This window comes from Filicampus tigris, chromosome 3 (assembly GCF_054856515.1).
Source record: "Filicampus tigris isolate MCC_2025a chromosome 3, RoL_Ftig_1.0, whole genome shotgun sequence".
NCBI lineage: Eukaryota > Metazoa > Chordata > Actinopteri > Syngnathiformes > Syngnathidae > Filicampus > Filicampus tigris.
The window spans coordinates 27,135,224-27,159,051 of NC_141219.1; the positions used below are offsets into that span (position 1 = coordinate 27,135,224).

General features: G+C 42.0%; 1 protein-coding gene across 1 annotated transcript in view; it reads left to right on the forward strand.

Annotated features, from left to right (window-relative positions):
* The first annotated feature begins 1,326 nt into the window (after window positions 1–1,326).
* The window catches only part of LOC147150467 (Golgi apparatus protein 1-like), a 37,072-nt gene continuing 14,570 nt past the window's right edge, over window positions 1,327–23,828 (forward strand). The window contains exons 1-11 of the mRNA XM_086025897.1: window positions 1,327–1,746; window positions 11,882–11,911; window positions 15,654–15,740; window positions 16,313–16,528; window positions 16,637–16,840; window positions 19,198–19,269; window positions 19,347–19,533; window positions 22,286–22,503; window positions 22,875–22,996; window positions 23,097–23,198; window positions 23,466–23,619. Coding sequence (XP_085882023.1) covers window positions 1,387–1,746; window positions 11,882–11,911; window positions 15,654–15,740; window positions 16,313–16,528; window positions 16,637–16,840; window positions 19,198–19,269; window positions 19,347–19,533; window positions 22,286–22,503; window positions 22,875–22,996; window positions 23,097–23,198; window positions 23,466–23,619 — 1,752 coding nt within the window. The 5' untranslated portion in view covers window positions 1,327–1,386. The remainder of the gene's footprint in view (window positions 1,747–11,881; window positions 11,912–15,653; window positions 15,741–16,312; window positions 16,529–16,636; window positions 16,841–19,197; window positions 19,270–19,346; window positions 19,534–22,285; window positions 22,504–22,874; window positions 22,997–23,096; window positions 23,199–23,465; window positions 23,620–23,828) is intronic.

Below are 23,828 nucleotides of genomic sequence, written 5' to 3' on the forward strand. Positions count from 1 at the left end.
CCCTGGTTGGACTTTGGACATACCTGACTTAGATGAACGCTGACCTTTTGCATTTTTTTCACTACCGAACACCTTTTTAAAATATATCTAATTTTATTAGCCATCAGTCAAATGTAGTTATTCATCAGTGTATTGTTTATGGAATAATATTATGAGGCAATTATACACTTGCTTTCACAGTCATAATGGCCCTTTGAGAGAAATGTGTTTACCACCCATAATGTCTGTAATAACACAACATAACAAATGCATAGATACACACACACGCTACAACATAGGCTCCTCGGGTCCTGTATGAAAATTCACTTTGGAGTGTGTATCCAAACACACACATACACGTACACACTCAGTCATAGTGGCGGGTTCTGTCATGTAAATTACAGTGTGTGTGTGTGTGTGTGTGTGTGTCCAAATGGAGACACTGGTACATTGCGGTAATGCAATGTACCCCATAATTTAAAACAAATAAGATACATGAAAGGGTATCTTTGAGCTGCATTTTCATGTATGAAAAGTGCTATATAAATAAAATGTGATTGATTGATGGATTGATTGATTGAAATCGTTTTCTATTTTGTAATGATATGTCACTCATTGGCGTTTGTATGGGAAATGTGTGTCCCTTCGTGGCGCCACTCTCTGTAGAAGAGATACAGGGTGGCAGTGGGGGTTTTGGGGAATTGTGGGAAATTTAAGTTACACTTTCCATAAACATGAAGGAAAAGGGTAAAGCCATCAGGTGCACAATTTTTGAAGACAAGAAGAGAAGAAACAAGCAGGGTATGTAGGTATGAAGACATTTATTCTTATAACTACAGGATGTTATATTTTGGGGGAGGAGTGGTTTCAACTTGAAATTATTGCTAACCTCTTGTGTAATGTTCATTAGTATATTGCTTTATGACCGCTACTAATATCTTGTTTATCAGTCTCTCGTTAATTTACTAGCCTCTCGCCAAGATAGTACTTGCTTGAGTGCTTCAGATATTTGCTTTTTCTTTTTACATTTTTCTTCAGTCCAAACGAACGGACATTAGATTTTTAAAAAGTAAGGGTAGTAATAATGGGATGTTGTTAATTATATTCATTGACCTGAAGAAAACCATGTTAATGATTTCTCACAATCATTGGGAAACAGTTCAATATTAATAATATGCAACCTTTTTTCCCCTATAAATCGCTGCTGATGTTAACATTTTCAAATGATCACTCCTACAGCATTCCTGGGAAATCACAATGTCCCTTAACTGGTGATCTATCTTTAGAACGGGCCTGCGGGCAACTCGTGATCCCTGGCTCAGCTGCATACTTTATTGTGAACTAACTGACCGGAAGTAGTGTAAATTCTTCTTCTTCTCACAGAGCTAGCTTTACGGTGGTGTGAAGATGGCGACGTTCAGTCGCTCTCCGCTGCTGCTACTACTGTCATCATACGTGTGTCTCGGTGGCTTCGGCTCCGTTTTCGCACTCAAGGCTGCCAGCGGCCCCGCCGAGGCTCCGAACAACCCGGTCGTCCTCAGAGCCGCTGAGCCACAAGCCAAGGATGCACCTGCTGCCCCCGCCGCCGCTATCGCTGCCGCCGCCGCCGCTGCCGCCGCCGGGGCCGGGGCCTCACAGCCTCGAAGGGCGACCGGTTGGAAGCTGTCCGAGGAGGAGGCCTGTAGAGACGACCTTACCCGGCTCTGCCCCAAACACACCTGGGCCAATAACCTGTCGGTGCTGGAGTGTTTACAGGACCGCAGAGAGGTAAGCGGCGCCGCCGTTTGGTGTGCTGACTACGCTGGCTCTGTCGCGGTGCTTTTGAGCCACGGCTGTCAGCTGGACAACATTGAAGTGGAGGTGAAGCTGCATTAGTGGACTGATGGATTGTTTTGTGTCGGTTCACATGTTCATACTTCATGTACGTTAATAGGAGATGCAAATTCATTTACTCAAGCCCATGGCACACTGTATTTTGAGGTTGTTACCTCTTATCTCCCGTTATCTCCACCCACTGACTCTTAGTGTTATTTTTTTTCAAGTGGGCTTTCAAAACACATACATCCAGTGCACATCCTTACCCTACACTGGTTCGTAATGCAAAGTAAATCATAGATACACACTCCAAAGTGAATTTTCATACAGGACCCGAGGAGCCTTGCACTGTGCATTTATCGAAGTGATGGCAAAATGTATTTCATTTGTTGCTTGTACAACACAGGCGGTTTGCACATCCAACTCACAGTTATGAGTGGAGTTGCATATAGTCCTGTGATGCAGTATAGAAATGGAGGAATGTTTTTACAACATTTTATTGTGTTTGTCAACTTCAAGTGGGCTACTATCAGGTCTGACAGAAAGGGAGGTGAAGTTGCCCTGTAATGTCTTATAACATCTCTATATGATTGCTCTCTAAGGCAGGAGCTTGCTGATAACATTGATGAAAATTGGTGACAGATCAGTTCACTGTTGTCTCTTTTCCACATTCATGGACAAAGATGGATCCTCAGTCGATTTGCTCTAAAAGAATGATAGGTAGTCACACACTTACTTACCCAAAAGCACGTGTGGCATTTTTTGTGGGCTCTTTTATGTAAGTCACTAAGTTACTTTTTCAAGATGAATGTGGCAACACTGTTTACAGCACAATGAGCATAAGGATGAGCTCAGCAGACACTTAAGCCAATCATTAACAAAACGTAGCAGGTCAGACATGGTGAAAAGCTCAGCTCATTTAAAAAACAAGTTCCATGTGTTGTTTTATTTTAAATAGTATTAAGAAGTATAATTGTTAAGGGAGCTCAACTTATTCATTGTAAGGCCTCTTGTATGTTGGCAGAAATAATAGGGTGACATAGACTCATTTAATTTTCTAAAATCAAATATTGATATTTTTATTGAAACAGTGCAGTAGCTACTGTGTGATTTGGGGGATCCAGTCTGGACAGCCATATCTTCTTTTGCTTCTTTCCGTATGCAAATGTGTCTCTACTGCTATAGTAGTTTGTCATTGAGAAAATTACACTTTACAGCTGTAGGGGCATACTAGGAGCAAGAGATGTCAAACTCCAATATGCTTTATACGCTTTTCTTATACTATTTGCTTTTTGTACAGTACATTCAGGTCCATGAATATTGGGCCATCGATACAAATCTCATCTCTTTGGCACTAAACAACACCACAATGGATTTGACTCGAACGGGCATAATGTGCTTTAACTGCAGACTTCCAGCTTTAATTTGAGGGGTTTTGTGTTCAAACCAGGTAAACGGCGTAGGAAATACAACAGTTTGCATGTATACGTTCCACTTTTAAAGGGACCAAAAATAATGGAACAAATTAAAAATCATAAATCAATCTTTCACTTTCTAGGCAAGGCAAGTTTATTTGTATAGCACATTTCATGTACAAGACAATTCAAAGTGCTTTACATAAAACATTAAAAGCATGGCAGAAAGAGAAACAAAATATTAAGACATTACAAAAATAACAATAAAATCATCTCAAGTACTTGGTTGTAAATCCTTTGCATTCAATTACAATCGGAAGCCTGGAACGCGTCGTGAGACATTTTTCCCTTCGGCAAGTGAAATGCATGCTCAATCGGATTCAGGTCAGGTGATTGATTTGGCCCTTGCATAACATTTCACTTGTTTGGTTTAAAAACTATTTGCTTGCTTTTGCGGTATGCTTCGGGTCATTGTCCCTCTCCAATAAGGCACTGTGCAATGCCAATCAATAGGTTCTGCAGCATAAGGCTGAATGTGAGCAGATCATTTTGCCTGAAAGATTTCAGAATTCATCCTGTTGCTTTTGTCAGCATGTGACCATCAGCAATAAATGCAATGGAACAGTTCCTTGTTTGTTTCATTTCAGATCCACTGTGGTGGTGTTTAGAGTCAAAAAGTTGAGAATTGTGTCGGTGTCCCAATATTAATGGCCTGACTGTATTTGCAACACACTATAAGCAACCTCATTTATGTAGCATAAGATACTAAAAAGTGTAAATATGAGTTTTCACACATTTCTGTTACTGTATGCATGTGTGCTGATTAACCTAATGTGTGTTCGTATCTCTGGTACCTCAGCACTATGCTGTTCACCACCATGCTAACGGTCCAACACACACATGCGCGCGCGCACACGCATGCACACACGCACACACACTCCTGCTCTTCCTCTGGCCCCTTTTCTGAGATAATTGCATTGCTTCAGCTTTGTAACAGCTGTGGCCTCCAGAAGAGGAAAGTGGCTCTTATAAATCTGCCTCCTCTCTGGAGAGAAAGATACACACTCACACAGAAAACCTTGCAAAGCAGCAAGAGGTCACATTAAAGAATTTAAGATTGTATTTATGATGGCTTGAGGCCTCGATTCTGATGTCAGAGAAGCGGCACCACTGATTAGCAAGGAAGAATTTTTCCATAGCCCATAGGAACTTCCTGTTTGGGGTCAATCCCATTTTGCTTCAGGATTAGCATGCAGATTGGCATCTCATGAAGCTGTGTAGAGCAGCTTTGAAATAGTTAACATGCCCTTGTTATTTTACATGGACAGTAGGGCTGCACAATTAGTCGACTAATCACGACGACGTCGGCGATCAAAATCGTCGACAATTAATTGTAATCGTCGACGCGTCATTTATTTATATATTTATTTATTTATCTTTTTTTTTATTTCGAGACTGCCGCGTCTCGCTCTTCTCCCGCTGGCTGTTTTCCTATCTGCAACGCACATGCGCAGTGGTGGTAATCCGGGTAATGTAAAGAGAAGCATTGTGGGTAAAGTAGTGTAAGGCTTACACTGTAAGGGCTGATTCGTGTTGGCAACAGAGTCCGAAAGTTACGCCGCATTTCACCAAATGGTGTGTTTGATGTAACGTTCCTATTTGGTACGCTAACACGTCGTAGCATCTTCTATGGATTAATCAGCCATTATTCAGTAAACTCGCGTTGATTAACAACCAAAACTCTGTGCGTAGATTCCTTTGGTGGACATCTCTCTCTCTCTCTCTCTTTCTCTCACTCGCGTGATGCGTTCATGAACTTGGAAATATCAGCACTCAACACAAAAACGACATATGTGCCACTCATCGGCATCACATAACAATAAAATCCATAATTACGTTTGTTGTGATATACTATGTTATAGTGAAAAAAAAAAGGTCTTCCTTTTTTTGCTACAGGTGCATACCCCATTTTGATTGTGTAGATCAATTTACTACTTTTAAATTATGCATACTAGTGAAAAGAATAACAAAACCTTATTGATAAAGTTTGAATTAACACAAAATTAAAAACAAATACAAGTGTTTATTTAAATTTTCTTTAGCACAGAGCATTTGCCCAATTAACTCCTCTGATTTCATTACCTTCTGTTAAAATAAAAAGTCTTGGTGCCCAAGAAGAGTGAAATATGTATAAAAGTACTTCTTTTTGTATTCATAGGTAATTTCACTGTAATAGTGCAACTCTGCATAGTGTATAGTTTTGGTTGAATTTTAAAACGCACTAACAAATTACAGCTAAAAATTTTAAGGCCAGAGTATCGTCATCAATTTAAGTCGCTCCTTTATTTATAAACATGTCAGGAATGATGGCTTACGTTGGAAAGTTTAATACAAGTTGAATGTACTATCATCTTGTCTTCATGATTAGTTTGTACCTAAAGAATTTAAGCTGTAAGCGAATGATGCTTATTATAAGAGCAGCAGCTTGCTCGACTAATCGCGACTACTATTAGTGATTAGTCGACTAGCAAAATAATCGTTTGCGGCAGCCCTAATAGACAGTGAACTTCCCCCATTCTCGTGGGATACTTTCCAGACCCAGCCGTGATAGGTGGAAATCTATGATATGCAGAGACCACATAAGTGCAATGTTGTTGGTAATAATGTCATTTAAACTAATGGCATTAGGTAACTCCGTATTTTTTTCCATTAATGGAGTAATAGTAATCCAACAAATCATTTTTCCTGTAGCTGAAATGGCGTTAGCGTTATTGTACGATAAATGCGATGTGTTACAATTAATTTATTAGTTTACGACTACTGCATAATCCTAATGCACTCGGTCTTCAGAAAAAGGCTCATCTCATGTCTCTTAATTGCAACGTTGCAAGCTCCTTGCTCCTCAAAACACTGAACCCGACCCGGAGTTGTTGTCACGCCGCCATATTAAGGAGCGTCTCGATTGTCTAAAACCACGGGCTTATACAGTACATAAATCAGTGTCTTAAACGCATATCAAGGTGCAAGGACTGAGCATCGGGGGCTTCCACGGGCGGTTTTAAATCGAGGGATGCCTGATGTTTCTTTGTTATTTTGAGTTTTGGATTTTTCAGGACTTTGTTAATGCTGTTTTTTGTTAATAAATGGTTTTGGTCAGTGCGCCCTGCTTCTCCTGCCTCTCTGCATTTGGGTCATCTATTCCACAACCCTGACACATAGGATAGGTTCACACCGCAGGCAAACGTGACCCAGATTGGATTTTTTTTGCCCATATGTGACCTGTATCTGTTTTTTTTTTTTTTTTTCTGAGTCTGAATCACTCTATTCAGATTTTTTTCAAATGCGACCTGGGCCACTTTCCTATGTGGTCCTAGATCGTATACGTATCGGATTTTTTGCAATGCGACTGCAGTCTGAACTGCAAGGTCGCCCCAGTGACCATCTGGTAGCCCCGGTGAGAACAGTGAGGAAACGCTACCTATCTTCTGAGGTGGCTGAAAATTTTATCGAGATTTTAAAGAGCACTCCTGCCGACATTTTACCTGCACCCTGTGATCTTATTGTTGACAATTTTAACCAGAATTTGAAATCATCATTAGACAAGGCACTTTTAATAAAAACGACAAAAACAAAGACTGTACCCCGTGGAGAAATAATGCAATCAGAACATCAAAAAAAAAATCCAGAAGTGCAGAGAGGAGGTGGGGAAAAAGTAAAGTACAGTACGAAATATTATGTGAACAACTTAAATCCTACAATAAAACAGTCAAACGGGCAAGAACTTTTCAAACCTCATTACAGTTAATAAAAACAACCCCAGATTTCTCTTTTCCACTTTTGAACTCTCTCTGATTTTAACAAGTCCCCACAGAGACCAACAGACGCTCTCTGTGAGGACTTTGCAGACCACTTAAGAAGTAAAATCGATGACATAAGATCCAGTCTTTTAGCCCGTCACAACACAAGTTTCAATAAACCTGGACAATCATATTTCCAAGAGGAAACACTGGAAAGTTTTGCCCTGGTTGATGCAAGGACACTTGGTCGAGTTTTCTCCCAGGTAAATCCAACAACCTGCCTTTTGGATCCAATTCCCACATTTCTCTTTAAGACATTTTATGGATTCTTTGAGGAACAAATTTTTAAATATAGTCAATTGCTCTCTCCAGACGGGTGTCTTCCCCACCACCTTTAAAACGGCGGTGGTGAAGCCCCTTCTGAAGAAGAGCAACTTTGACCCCAGCATTTTTAAGAATTACAGACCTGTATCCAACTTACCATTTTTAAGTAATATTTTAGAAAAAATGGTGTTTCTCCACTTAAATCAGTTTTTAAACACAAATAATATTTTAGAGAAGTATCAATCTAGTTTTAGGATGAATAACAGTACGTAGACTGCTCTTTTAAGAGTTTTAAATGATATTAGGTGCACTGCAGACGTGAAAAAGTCTTGGTGCTACTGGATCTAAGCGCTGCTTTTGATACAGTAGATCACCAAACTTTATTAAATAGACTCAGAGCGGAAGTCAACCCAAACATATTTTTTTCAAGAATATGTTCCCAGCAGCCCACTAGTTGAAACATGGCATTCTGATTAATTTTGTGTTTGTGGAATATAAGTTAAGCAGCAAAATGCACTCGTGTTTTAACTATCTCTGGGGGCGTCCATTTTGTCTTCTGTTGACTGAAAATGACATCACAACTGCTCTTTGCGTTGACTTTCCCTTTAAAAACCTAGCGGGCATCTCTGGTACTGTGTTTAACTGGTTTTATTCCTATCTCACACACCAATCTTTCTTTGTAAGTATGGATACTTGTACATGTTCAGAACCCATGAAATTAAATGTGGGGTTCCCCAAGGTTCAATTTTAGGCCCAATACTTTTTAATCTTTATATGCATCCCCTTGAGGATGTCATCAGGAGACACGGCGTCAGCTTCCACAGCTATGCTGAGGACACACAGCTGTAAATTGCCGTGTCTCCTGATGACACAGGACCCATTAATACCCTTTGAAATTGCATTTTAGATATTAAATCATGGATGGCAGATAATTTCCTACACCTCAATTAGGACAGAATCCGCCCGTTTCTCTCTCAGGCTAACACGGAAGTGCTGATACATGCTTTTATTTCCTGTCGTTTGGATTATTGTAATGCCCTGCTCTCTGGCCTCCCCAAAAAGAATATCTCTTCTTTATAACTACTGCAGAATTCAGCCACTCGGGTGCTGACGAGAACTAGAGGGCAGGAGCACATTACACCAGTTTTAAAATTGCTGCATTGGCTCCCCATGTGTTTCAGGATTGATTTTAAGGTATTTTTATTAGTTTATAAATGCATTAATGGACTTGGCCCAGCTTATTTATCTGATTTGCTTTTATCATACCAACCCTCGAGGAACATGAGGTCCTCTGGCGCCGGCCTTTTAATGATTCCTAGAGTGAGGACCAAAACGCATGGCGAGGCTGCATTCAGCCATTTTGGTCCTCAACTTTGGAATAGCCTGCCAGAGGACGTCAGGTCCGCAGAGACTTGATATTTTTAAGAGGAAGCTCAAGACCTACCTTTTTAGTTTGGCTTTTCAATAATTTTGAGTAACTTACCTTTTCTTTTGATTGGGGGACTATTTTTACTATATTTTACAGATTTTAGTTCTTAGATTATATTACCGCTTTGTCTTTTAGTTTTTTTGTTTTCTGTTGTTGTTAGCTTTTAGCTCCAGTGTTTCCTCATGGGGGGCCTCCGCGTTGGGGGGGGGGGGTGGCTGCCCATCCCGCGGGGGTCCGGTGTCATCGCAGGGGCTCGCTCCTTAGGTCCAGGTGACCGAGGGCCTCTACACTAGGTGTGGGGTCCCCCCGGCTCCCCGGGGGTCTCTGTGATGGTGGCACTCCCTGTGGCCGTGGGCTGTCATTCCCCCCAGCGTTAATGAGCTCCCCTTGGGTACCCTTTCCTCATATGGTGCATACTTGTGTGTCTATTCTTCTCTAGTCCGCTCCCAGATGTATATCATCAAATTATAAAAATTGTGAACAAAATAATTCACACACGACTTATTTTTGAGGGAAGTGTTAGAAATGCATCACAACCTGTAGCTCTTAAAACTGGTGGTATAACTGGTGGTATAACTCTGGATGCTTGGCCAGATTGGAAGTGTTCCCACCTCGAGCTACGGTAGTTTAAAAAAAAGCCTTACAGACGCTTTTTGTTATGCTGGTCGGATTGCCATGGCTTTCGGCCATGTAAGCAAAAAAGTTCCATATGACAGTGCGTCATGCTTTTAAATGAGGAGTGGAGGGGCAGCGAGCGCTGGGGCAACGGGCGCTTCAATCACTGCTTGAGGCCATCTTCCTCTCCACATGCAGAGGGAGACGTGCCACATAAAGTCACTTCTCACATGTCGGTAGACAGGCGCCGTTTCGCTTATATATATTTGCTTTTAAGACAGAGTTGGTGAGCTGTGTGTTTTGTTTTTGGTTTTTTAAATACCAGTGTTTAAAAAAAATGATATTGATCTGTTTTTTACACTGAAAAATCACGGTACAGTACTGCTACCGGTATCCCGTGCAACACTACTTGGAAGTAGGGATGGGCGATATGGGCAAAATAAAAAAATATCTCAATATTATTCCAAAAACTCTATAACGATAATTTGACGATATTCTACAAAAAATATTTTAAATCTGCACTTGCTTCACAGACCAATTGTGGACAGACAGCGTTTGTGAACAACATCTCTTTTAAATTGCTAAATACCGCTTCTGCAAAACATAATGATATTCTATGACAATATTTCCCCACTGTGGGATCAATAAAGGCATTCTTATCTTATCTTATCTTATTTAACAATAAAAAACAAAAAATTATGTATAGACTTACATAGATTTTTGGGAATATTTATGTCATTTAAATGTCTGTGCTGTTATTCCATAATGATGTGACATTTTGAGCTGCAGTAAGTACTGGTGTACCACTGCCAACTACTAGAGGAATCAGAATGAGAAAAAGGTGTTAACTACAGCTATCAGAATGAGTAAAAAATGTATTTGATATGTGACGTGTGACATAGTGTCACCCAGCGAGAGAGAAAAAAAGACGTCGTCATGACAACACCCATTTCTCATACATTGGCCCACATTTTCAGAATAAAGTTGAATAACAAAACTGCAATTTACAGAAAAGTGCATTTTCCCACTCATTCATCACTGTGATATGTAGACTTGAGACTTTATTCATGTTTGGGTGTATTCTGGCGTCACACTAATAAACCGTCGTAGTTTGTGCAACATGTCTGGGGAATACAGGCTAGTTATGAATGATGCGGACTAAAAGCGTGTAAACTCAATGTTAACCGATCATCCAGGATGTCACGTTTGCCTTGCTCACTTAAGTACTGAGTGTGCGTAGGTGGGTGGGTGCGTGCGTTTATATTTGTTGGTTCAACTCGGAGACTGTTTTCTGGATGTGTGTGTTTAACCTTTTGTTTAACGTGCTTGCGCGGTCGCCAAGTTTTCCTCGTAATCCATATGGCTCGTGGTGCAACAGAATTGCTCTTCATGGTGACCGTTTTGGCACATCTAACAATGTTATTCCCACCGACGTCAGTCTTGTCAACTCCAAACCATTTACAGACGACGGACAACGTGGACTTGCGCCTCGCTATAATTCCCCGCTAAACGCTCCTCCATGAAATGAGGAGGAAACAGCTCCGCTGTAGTGCGAACAGAGTCACGTGACCGGACCCTGCCCTCTGATTCGGCGAATGATTATCACTTCCTCCTCCTCTGCCGTCAATGCACACTGATTTTTCAGCATTTCCTCCAACTTTGCGGCCGTCGGCTGACTCGCTTCGAGGCAGTATTAATACTCGATAATGTAGAATTACACATCGTGTAGGCAAGATTGACGATGATATCGAGAACGATATATATCGCCCGCCTCTACTTGGTAGGCAACACTATTCAATGTTTTTTACCTCGATCTGATTTGTGTCAAAGTGCACGCATAAGATGCACATAGCCGGTACCTCGCTTGCCGAATGCTAATATGTTCCATCGCTGTGTTCGACAAGGTCTTTATCATCCGCACAACAGCATGCCCATATCTGGAAGTGCTGAAATAGGAGCCAACCAGGAAGTAAAAAGTGAGGCATTTCCTACTGGTTTAGACAAGGACACCGCACCTTGACAAAATGTATCTTTCATTGTTGCAAAATAAAGCCCAGTCTTTGCGCTCACTTTAAAAAGGAAAATCAAGAGGAGACAAGATGTATCTCTAAGTGTTATTAATACAGTAAATGAACTTTATTTATCATTCAAACCTGATGTGCTAGAATTATTTTTCTTTACCTTTGAGATCAGTGTCAGAAATACATTTAGGGACTCATAAAGCCAACTGTGATTAAATTATGCTGTTGACCAGTGATATGATTCATAAGTTGCGTTCTCTGTTTGCGTACCTTGCATTATGTTCTAAATGGGGACATAATTTACAAAACACATATGTTGGATTAAAGACACCTTCAAGGTTTGGTATTTGGTGCATTGTCAACTAGCTGTACCAAATGCAATGTTTTTATTGAAAATGTACATTTAAATGTGTGTCACTGTCACTGCCACTGAGGTGTTTTTTCATACAGATGGTTACACAGTGTTCTGCTTTTGTGTGTCTGCAGGAAACTGAAATGGCTCCTGATTGCAACCATGTAAGTACATAAACACAATTTATTATTACCTTGTACAAGGAACGTTTTGTCTGTATTGTCTTGGCAGGGGTTGTTTTTGTGAACTTTGTGTAATCCGTTGTTCTTTTTTTACAATAACCTTTCTTGGTGAAAAGCGCATGGCTCACCACTGCTGCATACACATTCCACGTGCCAGCTCTACTGTAGGAGCAGTTAATTTCAAACGATAGTCTCAGTAACAAATAAACCTCCTCAGTTCAGTGACACCCCAAGGTTAGGATTTGAACAATTTGGACTATTTTATTGCACAAGTAGAAAGGGTGTTGCTGCAATTAGAATTTGTCTCACAAACACACAAAATAGCTTTTCGTGTGTTGCTGTGGTGTTTTATTCTGGGTGACACACCTGCCACTTGCTGTTATAGGGTCTTCCATGCAGAGAGGGTCTCATTATCAAAATAATAATAAAAATAATAATAATTCATCAGAAAATAACTTACATCTGACCGAAGAAGACAGTAAGAAAACAGGAGGATTTGAAGGGAAAAAGTAATCAGGAAACCTACTTCCATAAACAACATAAAGTCGAAACATCATACGTCCGTGCGTCATAATTGGAGGACTTCCTATCTTTGAGCTTATGAATGGCTTGCACCCCACCTTGAGCCGCCCTTGTCGTGGTGAACTTGTGGCCACGTCTTGGACACTCGTGTGAAGAGAGGGGCAGAGCTGTCAACCGATCACCACCCAGTGGTGTGTTGGCTCCGATGGTGGGGGAAGATGCCGGTCCGACTTGTACTGACTTTCCGACGGCTGACGTTGGATTGGTGTGTCGAGGCCTTTAATGATGTCAATTGAAAGAATCTGACTGAAGTTTGAGCCTACTAGCTCAAACTGTTTTTGGGCAATGCCCCCTTATAGTTTGAGTGCCACACCCACTTTTGGGATCCAGGAATTGCTCATTAAATTATGGACCATATTTAGAGGCCCTCATCTTTTGTTTTAAGGTAGGTACAGACCTGTAAATTGTTTTATCTTTTTAGAAAGCCCATATGGTTCGCAAATGAGAGCGAAGCAGTTGGGATAAAATTCAGCATTTCCAAATCTGAGACCATGGTACTCAGTTGGAAAAGGGTGGAGTGCCTAATGTCGCAGATGAGATCTCGCCCCAAGTGCAGCAGTTCAGGTACCTTGGGGTCTTGTTCACGAGTGAGGGCAGGATGGAGCGGCAGTCGACAGGCGGATCGGTGCAGCGTTTGCAGGGATCCGGACTCTGTATCGGTATCTGTATGTGGACTCTGACGTGGTGAAGAGAATTAAGATGAAAGGCGAAGCTCTCAAGTTACCGGTCAATCAGCCTTACTTCCCTCACCTATGGATACAAGCTGTGGGTCGTGACCAAAAGAACAAGATCCCGGATACAAGCATCCGAAATGAGTTTCCTCCATAGGGTGTCCGGGCTTTCCCTTAGGGTGAGAAGCTCGATCAACCGGGAGGGACTCAGAGTGAGGCCGCTGCTCCTCCGCGTCTAGAGGTGCCAGACTAGGTGGCTCGGGCTTCTGGTTAGGATGGCCCCTCCTGGCTGACTCCCTGGTGAGCTGTTCTGTGCATGTTCCACTGGGAGTGGACCCAGGGAACACCTCAGGACATGCTGAAGAGACTATGTCTCTTGGCTGTCCTGAGAATGCCACAGGATTCCCCTGGAAGAGCTGACGAAGTGAGAAGGGAGAGGGAAGTCTGGCTTCTCTGCTAAAGCTGCTGCCCCCATGACAGGACCCCGGATAAGTGGAAGAAAAGGGGATGGATTGATGGATGAATGGATTGTAACATTTGATTGATTTGTGTATCGTCCATCCATCCATTGTCCAAACCGCTGATGCTCACAAGGGCGTGCTGGAGCCTATCCCAACTGTCTTGAGGCAATAGGCAGGGTACACCCTGAATTGGTTGCCAGCCAATTGCAGGGCACACAGAGACAAACAAATATTTGCACTCACATTCATACCTAGGGACAATTCAGTATGATAATTTAACCTACCATGCATGTTTTTGGAATGTGGGAGGAAACCGGAGGACCCATGCAGGCCCGGGGAGAACATGCAAACTCACAATGTGGCTACAAATACATTAGCCTTGCTCAATTACATACCATATATTTTTCTCAATGGGATTTCGCACATTTAAAATATACACTGTAGCGTCATTTGTGCTTTATTGTACTTATGATTGTTGCAATACCATGTCTTGTTCAGAGCAGTAAAGCAGTAAGTCCCAATAATGGAAGTGTATTACCCTATTTTTCAGACCATATGCGATCTTAAAATTCTTAATTTTGTCAGAAATCGACAGTGCACCTTGTAATGCGGTGTGCCATATATATGGATGACTGACAGCTTTTCAATTAGTTGTCTTTTATTCAATTTCCTTCTTAATACGTTCACATTGTCATTCTCATCCTCATCTAGTGGGTGTGTGAGCGCAAGTTACAATAGTGATAATAGAATATACTATTTAACAGAGTTGGGCACTTGACCCTTTTTTGCCGGTCCGTCCTCCGCCCTCCATCCACGACCTGGGTCCACCTTCCAGCCTCGTCCCTCTGTCCTTATTCATAAAAATTATCAGTCTAAAACAAAATATTTACTGGGCTACATATGACACAGCCAGCTACAAGTACCAGGACAGGGAAAAAAGAGACCAGGCTTGGAGAACCGTGAGCTAGGAGCTTATTATACCTGCACTGTAAAAAAGTGTTTGTGAAATTAACATTATCCATCCATCCATTATCGATACCGCTTATCCTCACAAGGGTCACGGGGAGTGCTGGAGCCTATCCCAGCTGTCTTCGGGCAGTAGGCAGGGGACACCTTGAATTGGTTGCCAGCCAATCGCAGGGCACACAGAGACAAACATCCGCACTCACAATCACACCTAGGGGCAATTTAGACAGTCCAATCAACTTACCATGCATGTTTTTGGAATGTGGGAGGAAACCGGAGTACCCGGAGGAAACCCACGCAGGCACAGGGAGAACATGCAAACTACACACAGGGAGGCCGGAGCCGGGATTGAACCCATGACCTCTGAACTGTGAGGCGGATGTGCTAACCAGTCGACCACCGTGCCGCCCCAATTCTAAACACTACTGTTTAATTTAGATTTGTTCCCACTTCCACCATGAATGTGCTGAGCAAAATTCTGGACACGTATGTATTCTAGTTTATGAAACCATGACTGAGGACTGCACAACAAACAATGATCGTTTACATACGCATTACGATATAAAGGCAAAGCCTTTGTCATGTTATGAAGAAGATGGCATGTAATCTTCAAGTGTAGCAGGACAAATGACACCGAGACTCTATGTCTTTAAAATGTCCTGCGCAGTTGGCTTAACTAGTGGTGCGTTTGATGTGTCGGAGGCAATTTTTGTCTTTTACCCATATCACCAAGTAGGTTGATATGAACTTTGGTTGCCTCGTGACCACGTTGCACGCATGCGGGCCAATTAGTGGACCGGACTAAAATCCACCCTTGCTTTTTTTTAAAACGTGTCATTTTTGGGGTGCCCTCCACCCCAAAAATGAGCGTCCGTCCGGGCCATTCTGCCCCTGGGACAGACTGCCCAGCTCTGCTATTTAACATACAATGCTTCACAACAATAATGCGCCTTATAACCTGGTGCGCGTTATGTATGATTTTTATTACATTTAAAATAGATAACGAGTGTTGAATGTCTAACACTGAATAACTCTCTTCATCAGCTCCTGTGGAACTACAAATTAAATCTGACCACAGATCCAAAGTTTGAGTCGGTGGCCATAGAGGTTTGCAAGAGCACTATCACTGAGGTCAGTATTCAGCAAAGCGGTCGTCAATGTTATATACTGTTTCTGCAAATACATTGGTTATGGCAGTCACTGATAGTGTAGTGGTTCACTCGCCTCACTTCCGTGCAGGCATTTTGTTTGTCTGTTTCTATCTGAGCTCTGTGTTTGACTGCCGACCAGTCCAAGCTGTTGTCCGCGCTTCACCAGTCAGCCAGATGTCAGTCTTTATAAAGTTTAAATTAGAAAACAATTGCAATACTATAACAAAACATAGTGAGGTAATTCATTTAGTTGCATTGTTGTGTCTTGTGTGGTAAAATTGAACAGTGCATTCTTTATGTCTGTTCATTTCCCACTCTGGAGGGATTTCGATGGTCTTTGTCACCATCTTCTGTCCTCACATTAAAAAAAAGCCACAAATCCCTCTTGACCAGATAAAAATGACTGTAATTAAAAAAAGTGCTGTATTTCCATTGCATTATTGCTCAATGCAGTGATGTTTTTTATACCTTTAGCCTGTGAGACGTACAGTACATACATCTTTCTAAACTCGTAGTCTCTTAAATTTTTCTTCTCTCCTTTTGTAACCATAGCTTAAGGAGTGTAATGAGGAGGAACGTGGGAGGGGCTACCTCGTATCTTGTCTGGTTGATCACCGTGGAAACATCAGCGAGTATCAATGCAACCAGTACATCACCAAGATGACCAGTATTATCTTCAGTGACTACAGACTAATCTGTGGCTTCATGGACAAATGTAAAGAAGACATCAACAATCTACGCTGCGGGAGCATCAACATAGGACACAAGGTGACATTTTGTTCAAGTGAATGACTCATAAACGTTCACAATGTAGCCACGGTTCCTTTGATTTTAGTTTTGATTGTTGTATTTGCTGCTGTTGCCTTTGCACATCAGGACATCCACAGCCAAGGGGAAGTCATCGCTTGTCTAGAAAAGGCACTTGTGAGGGAGGCAGAGCAACAAGACCAAGTTCGTCCAATCAAAGAGGAGTGTCAGAGGGCTATCCTGCGGGTTGCAGAACTGTCATCAGATGACTTCCACCTTGATCGACATCTTTACTTTTCCTGTCGAGACGACCGTGAGAGATTCTGCCAAAATGTAAGGACATACTTTTTGGAATTATCCATATAATTATCATTAGTATTAATCGTTTCCATCCATATATCCTGACACATTACTCACTCACTCACTCACTCACTCACTCACTCACTCACTCACATGGGAATGGAAGATTTAATCAAGAAATACATAACTGAGGTCAAATGTCACATTAGTACGTGTTTATTTTTCCAGAACCTTCACAGCCATAAATTTCCACCAGTCTTATTCAAACATTCACGGGTTATTGAATTGAGTCAAAGAAAGAACCCTACTGATTTCAAATAACATGCAATAAAATATGCACGAGGCAGTTGAGGTGACATGGCAAACTGGAATAGCCCTCCGATATACAGTTAGAAATATGGCCATACTCAAAGGAGATATTATTTGTAGGGATGCTCCGATCAATCGGGCATCGATCATGATCGGCCGATTTTCGTGAAAAATTACGTGGTGAATTTACGAGGCTCACTGCAATGAATAAAGTAAAGGCGGACACAGCAGCCACAATGAAACGGAAGGTAACGCAGCCCATGCTGACCAACTGAAAGCCTTATCACCGCGACAGGCAAAAAGGCAACGCAAATAACCAGGAAAATAATGAAATTTATCGGACTTGATGTCCAACCATTCTCGGTGGTGGAAGACACCGGATTCCGCCGTCTGCTCGCCCACTTCGAGCCTCGCTAGCTACGTGCTACCGGGACGCAAATACTTCACAGACGTAGCTCCACCAGAGAGTGTATTGTCGCATCGGAAGTTTCCTAAAAGAAGACCTATTATCCTGTTTAAGTTTTACAAGTGTAACATGGAGCTTGGATGTCAGTCCTGTGTTGATGTTGATGTTCTAACAAGGGAGTTTTTCGCTCCCCTATTGCTTTTAATGACAATGTTCGAACGAAGCATATGTATTCCAAAAGACAAAATACACGTGGTATTGAGCTATAATGCGGAAAGCTATGACCGATAATAAATGGCCGACCGAGTTTGGGGTTTATGGCATGCACGCTGCAACTTGTGTGCATGATGCGTTACTGTCACAGCGCAGTATAAGTGGCATTATTGCCACAGGGGGACGCATTGTAGGTCACTTGTGGGCAACAGACCCACTATATCATTTTATATTTCACAAAAAGATTAACAGTGACTTTTATCTCATTGACAAATGCACAAGATAGTTTGTCTTTTCACAAGACAAGAAACCAAGTTCCTGAGTCGTTTCAATTTAGGAACTCATTGAATCGTTTATTCGAGTGAAGCCTGCATGTGACTATTTTTTCTACTTTGATTATATTCTGAACCATGCAATATTTAGGTGGCATGTTATTTATTTGACTTTTTGCATAATGAAGTCTGTTGAGACTGCTGATTATTTTGATCTGTTAAAAACTAAAAGCTTGTAAATTTTTTCAGTTTTTCAGTTATCTTTGTGACTGAGTAATTGTTGTATTTTGCCTGCAATGGTTTGGTATTTTTTCATGCTTTTGAAAATATATATAGGTTTTTGTCAAAATTACGGCAATAATATGGCTGCTTTTTTTTCAGATAATATTGCATAATAGCAGTCACCATAACTAAATGGAAAAATATACAGGTATTCCATGTGATCGGAATCGGTATCGGTCGATCTCACTCATGCACGATCGGCATCGGTGTCATAAAACCCTGATCGGAACATCCCTACTTATTTGATATATATTATTAAATGGAGCTGTAATCACTTTGCAGGGACTTTGCAATGTCACTTGTGAAAGGTTCCTAGTGTTAATGAAATGTTGTCTATTTTTTAATTTTTGAAGGCAATTTCTAGAATGCAAACATGCAGAACTCTGTTGTGGCATTGTTGCAGTTTTTTTTTCAGTGATATGCAGTATGGATAATGGATGGATGGCTGGATGGATATAAGAAGTGGTTAGAGTGAGCACTGCCTCACACAAAGGTTCACGGTTTGAATCAGGCCACATGCACTTTAGGTTAATTGAAGATTTTGTAGGTGAGTGTGAATGGTCGCTTTTCTACTGTATATATATGCCTGCGATTGACCAATGACCAGTTTTCATTGTAGCCGGCCTCACGCGCAGTCAGTCGGAATAGGCAGCAGCTCACCTGCGACGTTAACACTAGCAAATGGAAGGATGGAAGTACTGTGATGGATAGGACTAGATGGAAGGACTAGAAAACGTCAGGTTGGAAGGAAGAAGGAAACACTGCACGCTGAATGCATTATATGATGGTGTTATAAACGTATTAATTCAGTTAAAAATGTCCTTAAAAGTATTTTTCTGTTTAAGAAAAACAGGTATGGTCTTTTTACTGTATGCTCTATGATCTCATTTTCATTCTCTTTACTCTAGACTCAGGCAGGAGAGGGAAAAGTCTACAAGTGCCTGTTCAACCACAAGTTCGAAGAGGCCATGTCAGAAAAGGTACATCCACCTCACTGCTTGGTTGTGTTTTGGGACTATAATTCACAGAAAAATGTTGCCTTTCTCCTTTCTTATAGTGCAGAGACGCTCTGACAACACGACAGAAGCTGATCTCTCAGGACTACAGGGTCAGTTACTCTCTGGCTAAAGCCTGTAAGCTTGACCTGAGGAAGCACCGCTGCAGCCTCGATACCAACCTGCCACGTGCCCGCGAGGCCCGTCTCTCCTATCTGCTGCTGTGTCTAGAGGCCGCTGTGCATCGAGGTGACTTCTTAAAGGGACGGTGGGGCCGGGATGGCCATGTTTTCACTAACAAGTTCATTTTATATATTTTTTGATCAGGAAAATGGAAAGAGTTGTCATTTTCAATTTTATCAATACATTTGGGAGAAATTAGGAAATAAGTGACTCCATGAATAACGCCTCTTGTTAATGAGGAGAATGGCCGCGCCCCCTACCGTTCTATCCTTGTCTGGTCGGAGTCACTGGAGGATCCGATTCCAAACTCCATTGGAAATCATTGTACTTTCATTGCTTATAACGTCCAAAAACGGGCGATCAGTTGGCACCAAAATTTATGTGGACATCTTTACTAATAACCACTTCAAAATATCAAAAAGATTAACCTCTCTGTGCCTGATTTATGAGAATGAGGAAATGTGGAAGTGAGTATGCTGATTTATGCTGGGACGAGCGCACACTGATTTTTTTGCTGAAAGAAAAAAAAAACTGCTTCTTTGCTGATCACGGTTAGGACGAGCGAGGCATTTAACACCAGTCAGGATATTTACAGAGACTAAAGTGGGAATGAGTGGACGTGCACATTTATTTGGATGAGGAATGGCCACAGTTTTTCGACCTACAACACGCCGTGGAACGTAACAGCCAGATTTTTTTGCCCATATGCGACCCGTATCTGATTTTTTTATGACAGTCTGAACGGCTCAATTCCGATTTTTTCAAATGCAACCTGGGTCGCTTTCATAGGTGGTCCTAGATCGGATACGTATCCGATCTTTTCCAATGCATTTGCTGTCTGATCGGCCAGGTCGCAAATACTGGATACGACATTGACGAGCCCAAGATGCGCTCCGCGCAGGCGCAGGGAAAGTGCTGGCAGCAGGGGAATCGAATCTGCAAAGTTGTTTTGAGTAACACTATTGACTTTATATTTTACTTGAATTTAATTCCACTTGAAACGTGAAGCACAAAGTGGACATTTATGGCGATTGTAGTAATTCAGCCACGGCTCAGATAGATTGATTTTTTTACGCACAGTTATGACGTGATGTCATCGTTAGTGATGTCTCCATGAAATGAGATATGAAAGCGTCGCCTCACAATTTCCCCCAAAGACTGTATTTATTTCTACCTGCTACCTAATTGCTTGAATGTCCCGACACGCTGGACCACATTTACTTCAGCAAACACGTGGGCTGTGACGTCGTCTCTTCTTTTTAGCAGGCAGGCCACATTGACGACGCATTTGTTCATACAGCAGACAAGACAGAGGTTGCATTTTTAGTGTACCGGTAATATGAACGCTTACACAAAAAAGTAGGATTTTTTTTTTTTTTTAGGGGGGAAGGGAGCAATTGTCTCTCTTGGTGCTCAGCATGTTTACAGAGGCCGAGGCAGAGGCGTGTGGAACAAGATACGTGATACTTAATGCCGCGTTTAACCGACTAGTAAAATACAAAATGTTTAATAAATCTTAGACGGTTAAACGACTAGTCGCGCACATCCCTAGTAGTAATGTGCATTCGCATTTTGGTGGCGATTGGTCGCTGTTTTAGACAACAGAACTGACAAAGCGAGCAATATTCCCACGCTTGGCTCCCTCCCGTGACGTGGACAGCTGAGACCGAAAACATAAGCCACACCCCAAAAAGATGTGGGGTAATTTGTCGTAAACCTGATCACAAAAAAAGTCCTTAAATCACTACAGTCTTTTGAGGTGGGCATTTTAGTACTGTCATTTTTACATGCAAACCTATTATATAAGTGCCAATTTTAAGCTCATCCAAGTGTCACTTTATGGTAGTTAACCTCAAATAACACTGATTGATTATGCTGAAATTTGTATGACTGCAACACATGGATAGGGTGAAATGACCTTCAGTGGCAACGTATTCAGAACATTGGGTGACTGGATGAATGAACTGACAGTAACTTGCTGAAAAAACAAAAAACAAGTGCAGTCCATTTACCAGAGCTGGGCATTCCGTCCCAGGGACTAAGGGTTCGTCCGTCCGTCCCGGACGGTTGCCCATTTTGTGGATGGTCTGACGTAGGATGAGAACTCTTTTAAAAAGGATGGACTAAGCATGGACGGAGGTAGATTTTCGTCTGTCCCTCTAATCGTCCTTAACCGGGTCAAGTCCCGACTGACGTGTTGTGTTGGGTTCTTTTAAAAAGCAAGACTGTCTTGCTAAGTCTGCACAACACTGGAGTGCTCTTTTTCATTTTGCTGGCAGCTACAAAGCTGTCTTAGTTAAACAGTCGTAAGCAATTCAATCCACTCATGATAGTCCCATCCGGTAAGTGGATGTGCATAGGAAATTAGCCAGCTTATGATCTTGAAATAATGCCGTGCACGGACGCGTTTTTCTTTATGTGGGGGAGAGGGGGGATTTCAGCGCTTTAAAAGGAGGAGGACGGACGGGATCGGAGGACGATCATTTTTATGAATAAGGATGGAGGGATGAGGACGGAAGAGTACGTAGGTCCCGGACACAGGACGGACCGGCAAAAAAGGGTAAAGTGCCCAGCTCTGCCATTTACGATTTCCATCTGACTGTCCCAGTTCTGTATGCTGATGGACTGGACACGCTATTAATATTCTTTGCAACATGACCCAGTATTAGCAGCCAAAGAAGCACATATTTCCACCAAAAGCGTCTTAAATGTTGAATCCTCGCTGAAAAGTGTTGATGGAATGAGGCATGCCGTTGATAGGTTATGATCCATTCCTTTGTTGTTTTTTTTCCTCATTTTTGTTTTGTGTACTCTGTAGGTCGCCCGGTCACTGGCGAGTGTCAGGGTGAAATGCTGGACTATCGGCGGATGCTGATGGAGGACTTCTCTCTCAGTCCAGAGATCGTGCTGCACTGCCGGGCAGAGATTGAGACTCACTGCTCCGGCCTTCACCGCAAAGGCCGCACTCTGCATTGCCTGATGAGGATCGGCCGTGGCGACCGTAGCGCCTCAGTCGACGGCGTTTGCCAGACTGCTGTAAGTCGTAGTAGTTGGAATGTTTACAGGGTTTTTTTCATGGAAAAAAAGCAGCTTTGTTGTCAGGTTATGCCGCTGTACTTTGCTAATATGCACACCAAATGGTGCCAAATGAGATTTGGACAGTGTTGAAAACAAACTCTACTGAGTTTGGAATGCTTGTTAGTAATTTGTGCCAACGTTTAAAGTTCAACTGTAAACAATAGGAGAGATTACACGAAACAACCACAGTAGTTTATTTTACACTTGGCTTTCTTGCTCTGTCTACAGCAAATTTTTGTTTAAAAACAAAATCCCATTTTGTAGTCTGCAGTGCTTTCGTTTCCAGCTGTTGCCCTTTAATTTGTCCATGAACTGTCCTTCCACTGCAGCTTCAGACACTGATCCAGTCAGCCGACCCTGGCGCTGACTACAGGATCGACCGAGCACTCAATGAGGCCTGTGAGTCCGTCATCCAGACAGCCTGCAAACATATCCGCAATGGCGACCCAATGTGAGAACACACACGCAAACTATGTGAAAGATCAGTCATATCATTGAGATGAATAATAACCTTTTTTTTGGTCGAGTAACCCCTCATTCTGTGTGTATAGGATCTTGTCTTGTCTGATGGAGCATCTTTACACAGAAAAGATGGTGGAGGACTGTGAGCATCGACTGTTGGAGCTCCAGTATTTTATATCAAGGGACTGGAAGTGAGTGTGTTGACTGAAAAGATTTATCAACAAGCCAATTGCCCTGACATCTGAGGCGTGTCCCTCTCCTAGCTTTATTTCTTTCTCAAGTGGAGTTACTAACCCCTGTGGACAATCTTTTTATAGATGGACATTGTGGTCCTTTTGGATTGTAGAAGTTTTACTCTTCATATGATATTTTTACATGCATAGTCTGTTTACATACCACACTGCAAAGTTAAATTTAGTGACAGTAGTAATGATATGCACTCTTACTTGTTTTCCCAGATTGGACCCTATATTGTATAAGAAATGCCAAGGCGATGCTGCCCGACTATGTCACACGCATGGCTGGAATGAGACCAGTGAGTTGATGCCGCCAGGCGCTGTCTTCTCCTGCCTGTACCGCCATGCCTACCGCACTGAGGAGCAAGGCCGTCGGGTATGATACCACACCAGACACTCTCATCTGAATTCGACACTGTATTGAAGGAATTGTTCCTGTGATTAAAAAAAACAAAACTGTTCCATGTTTTTAAATTTAATAGGTAAACACTGACTTTCAGGTAAGTGGTCAACAACCTCTGACAATCAATATTCCGGTAAAAGATGGGAGTGATTAAGGTATTAATGGATGGGACTAATGATGGT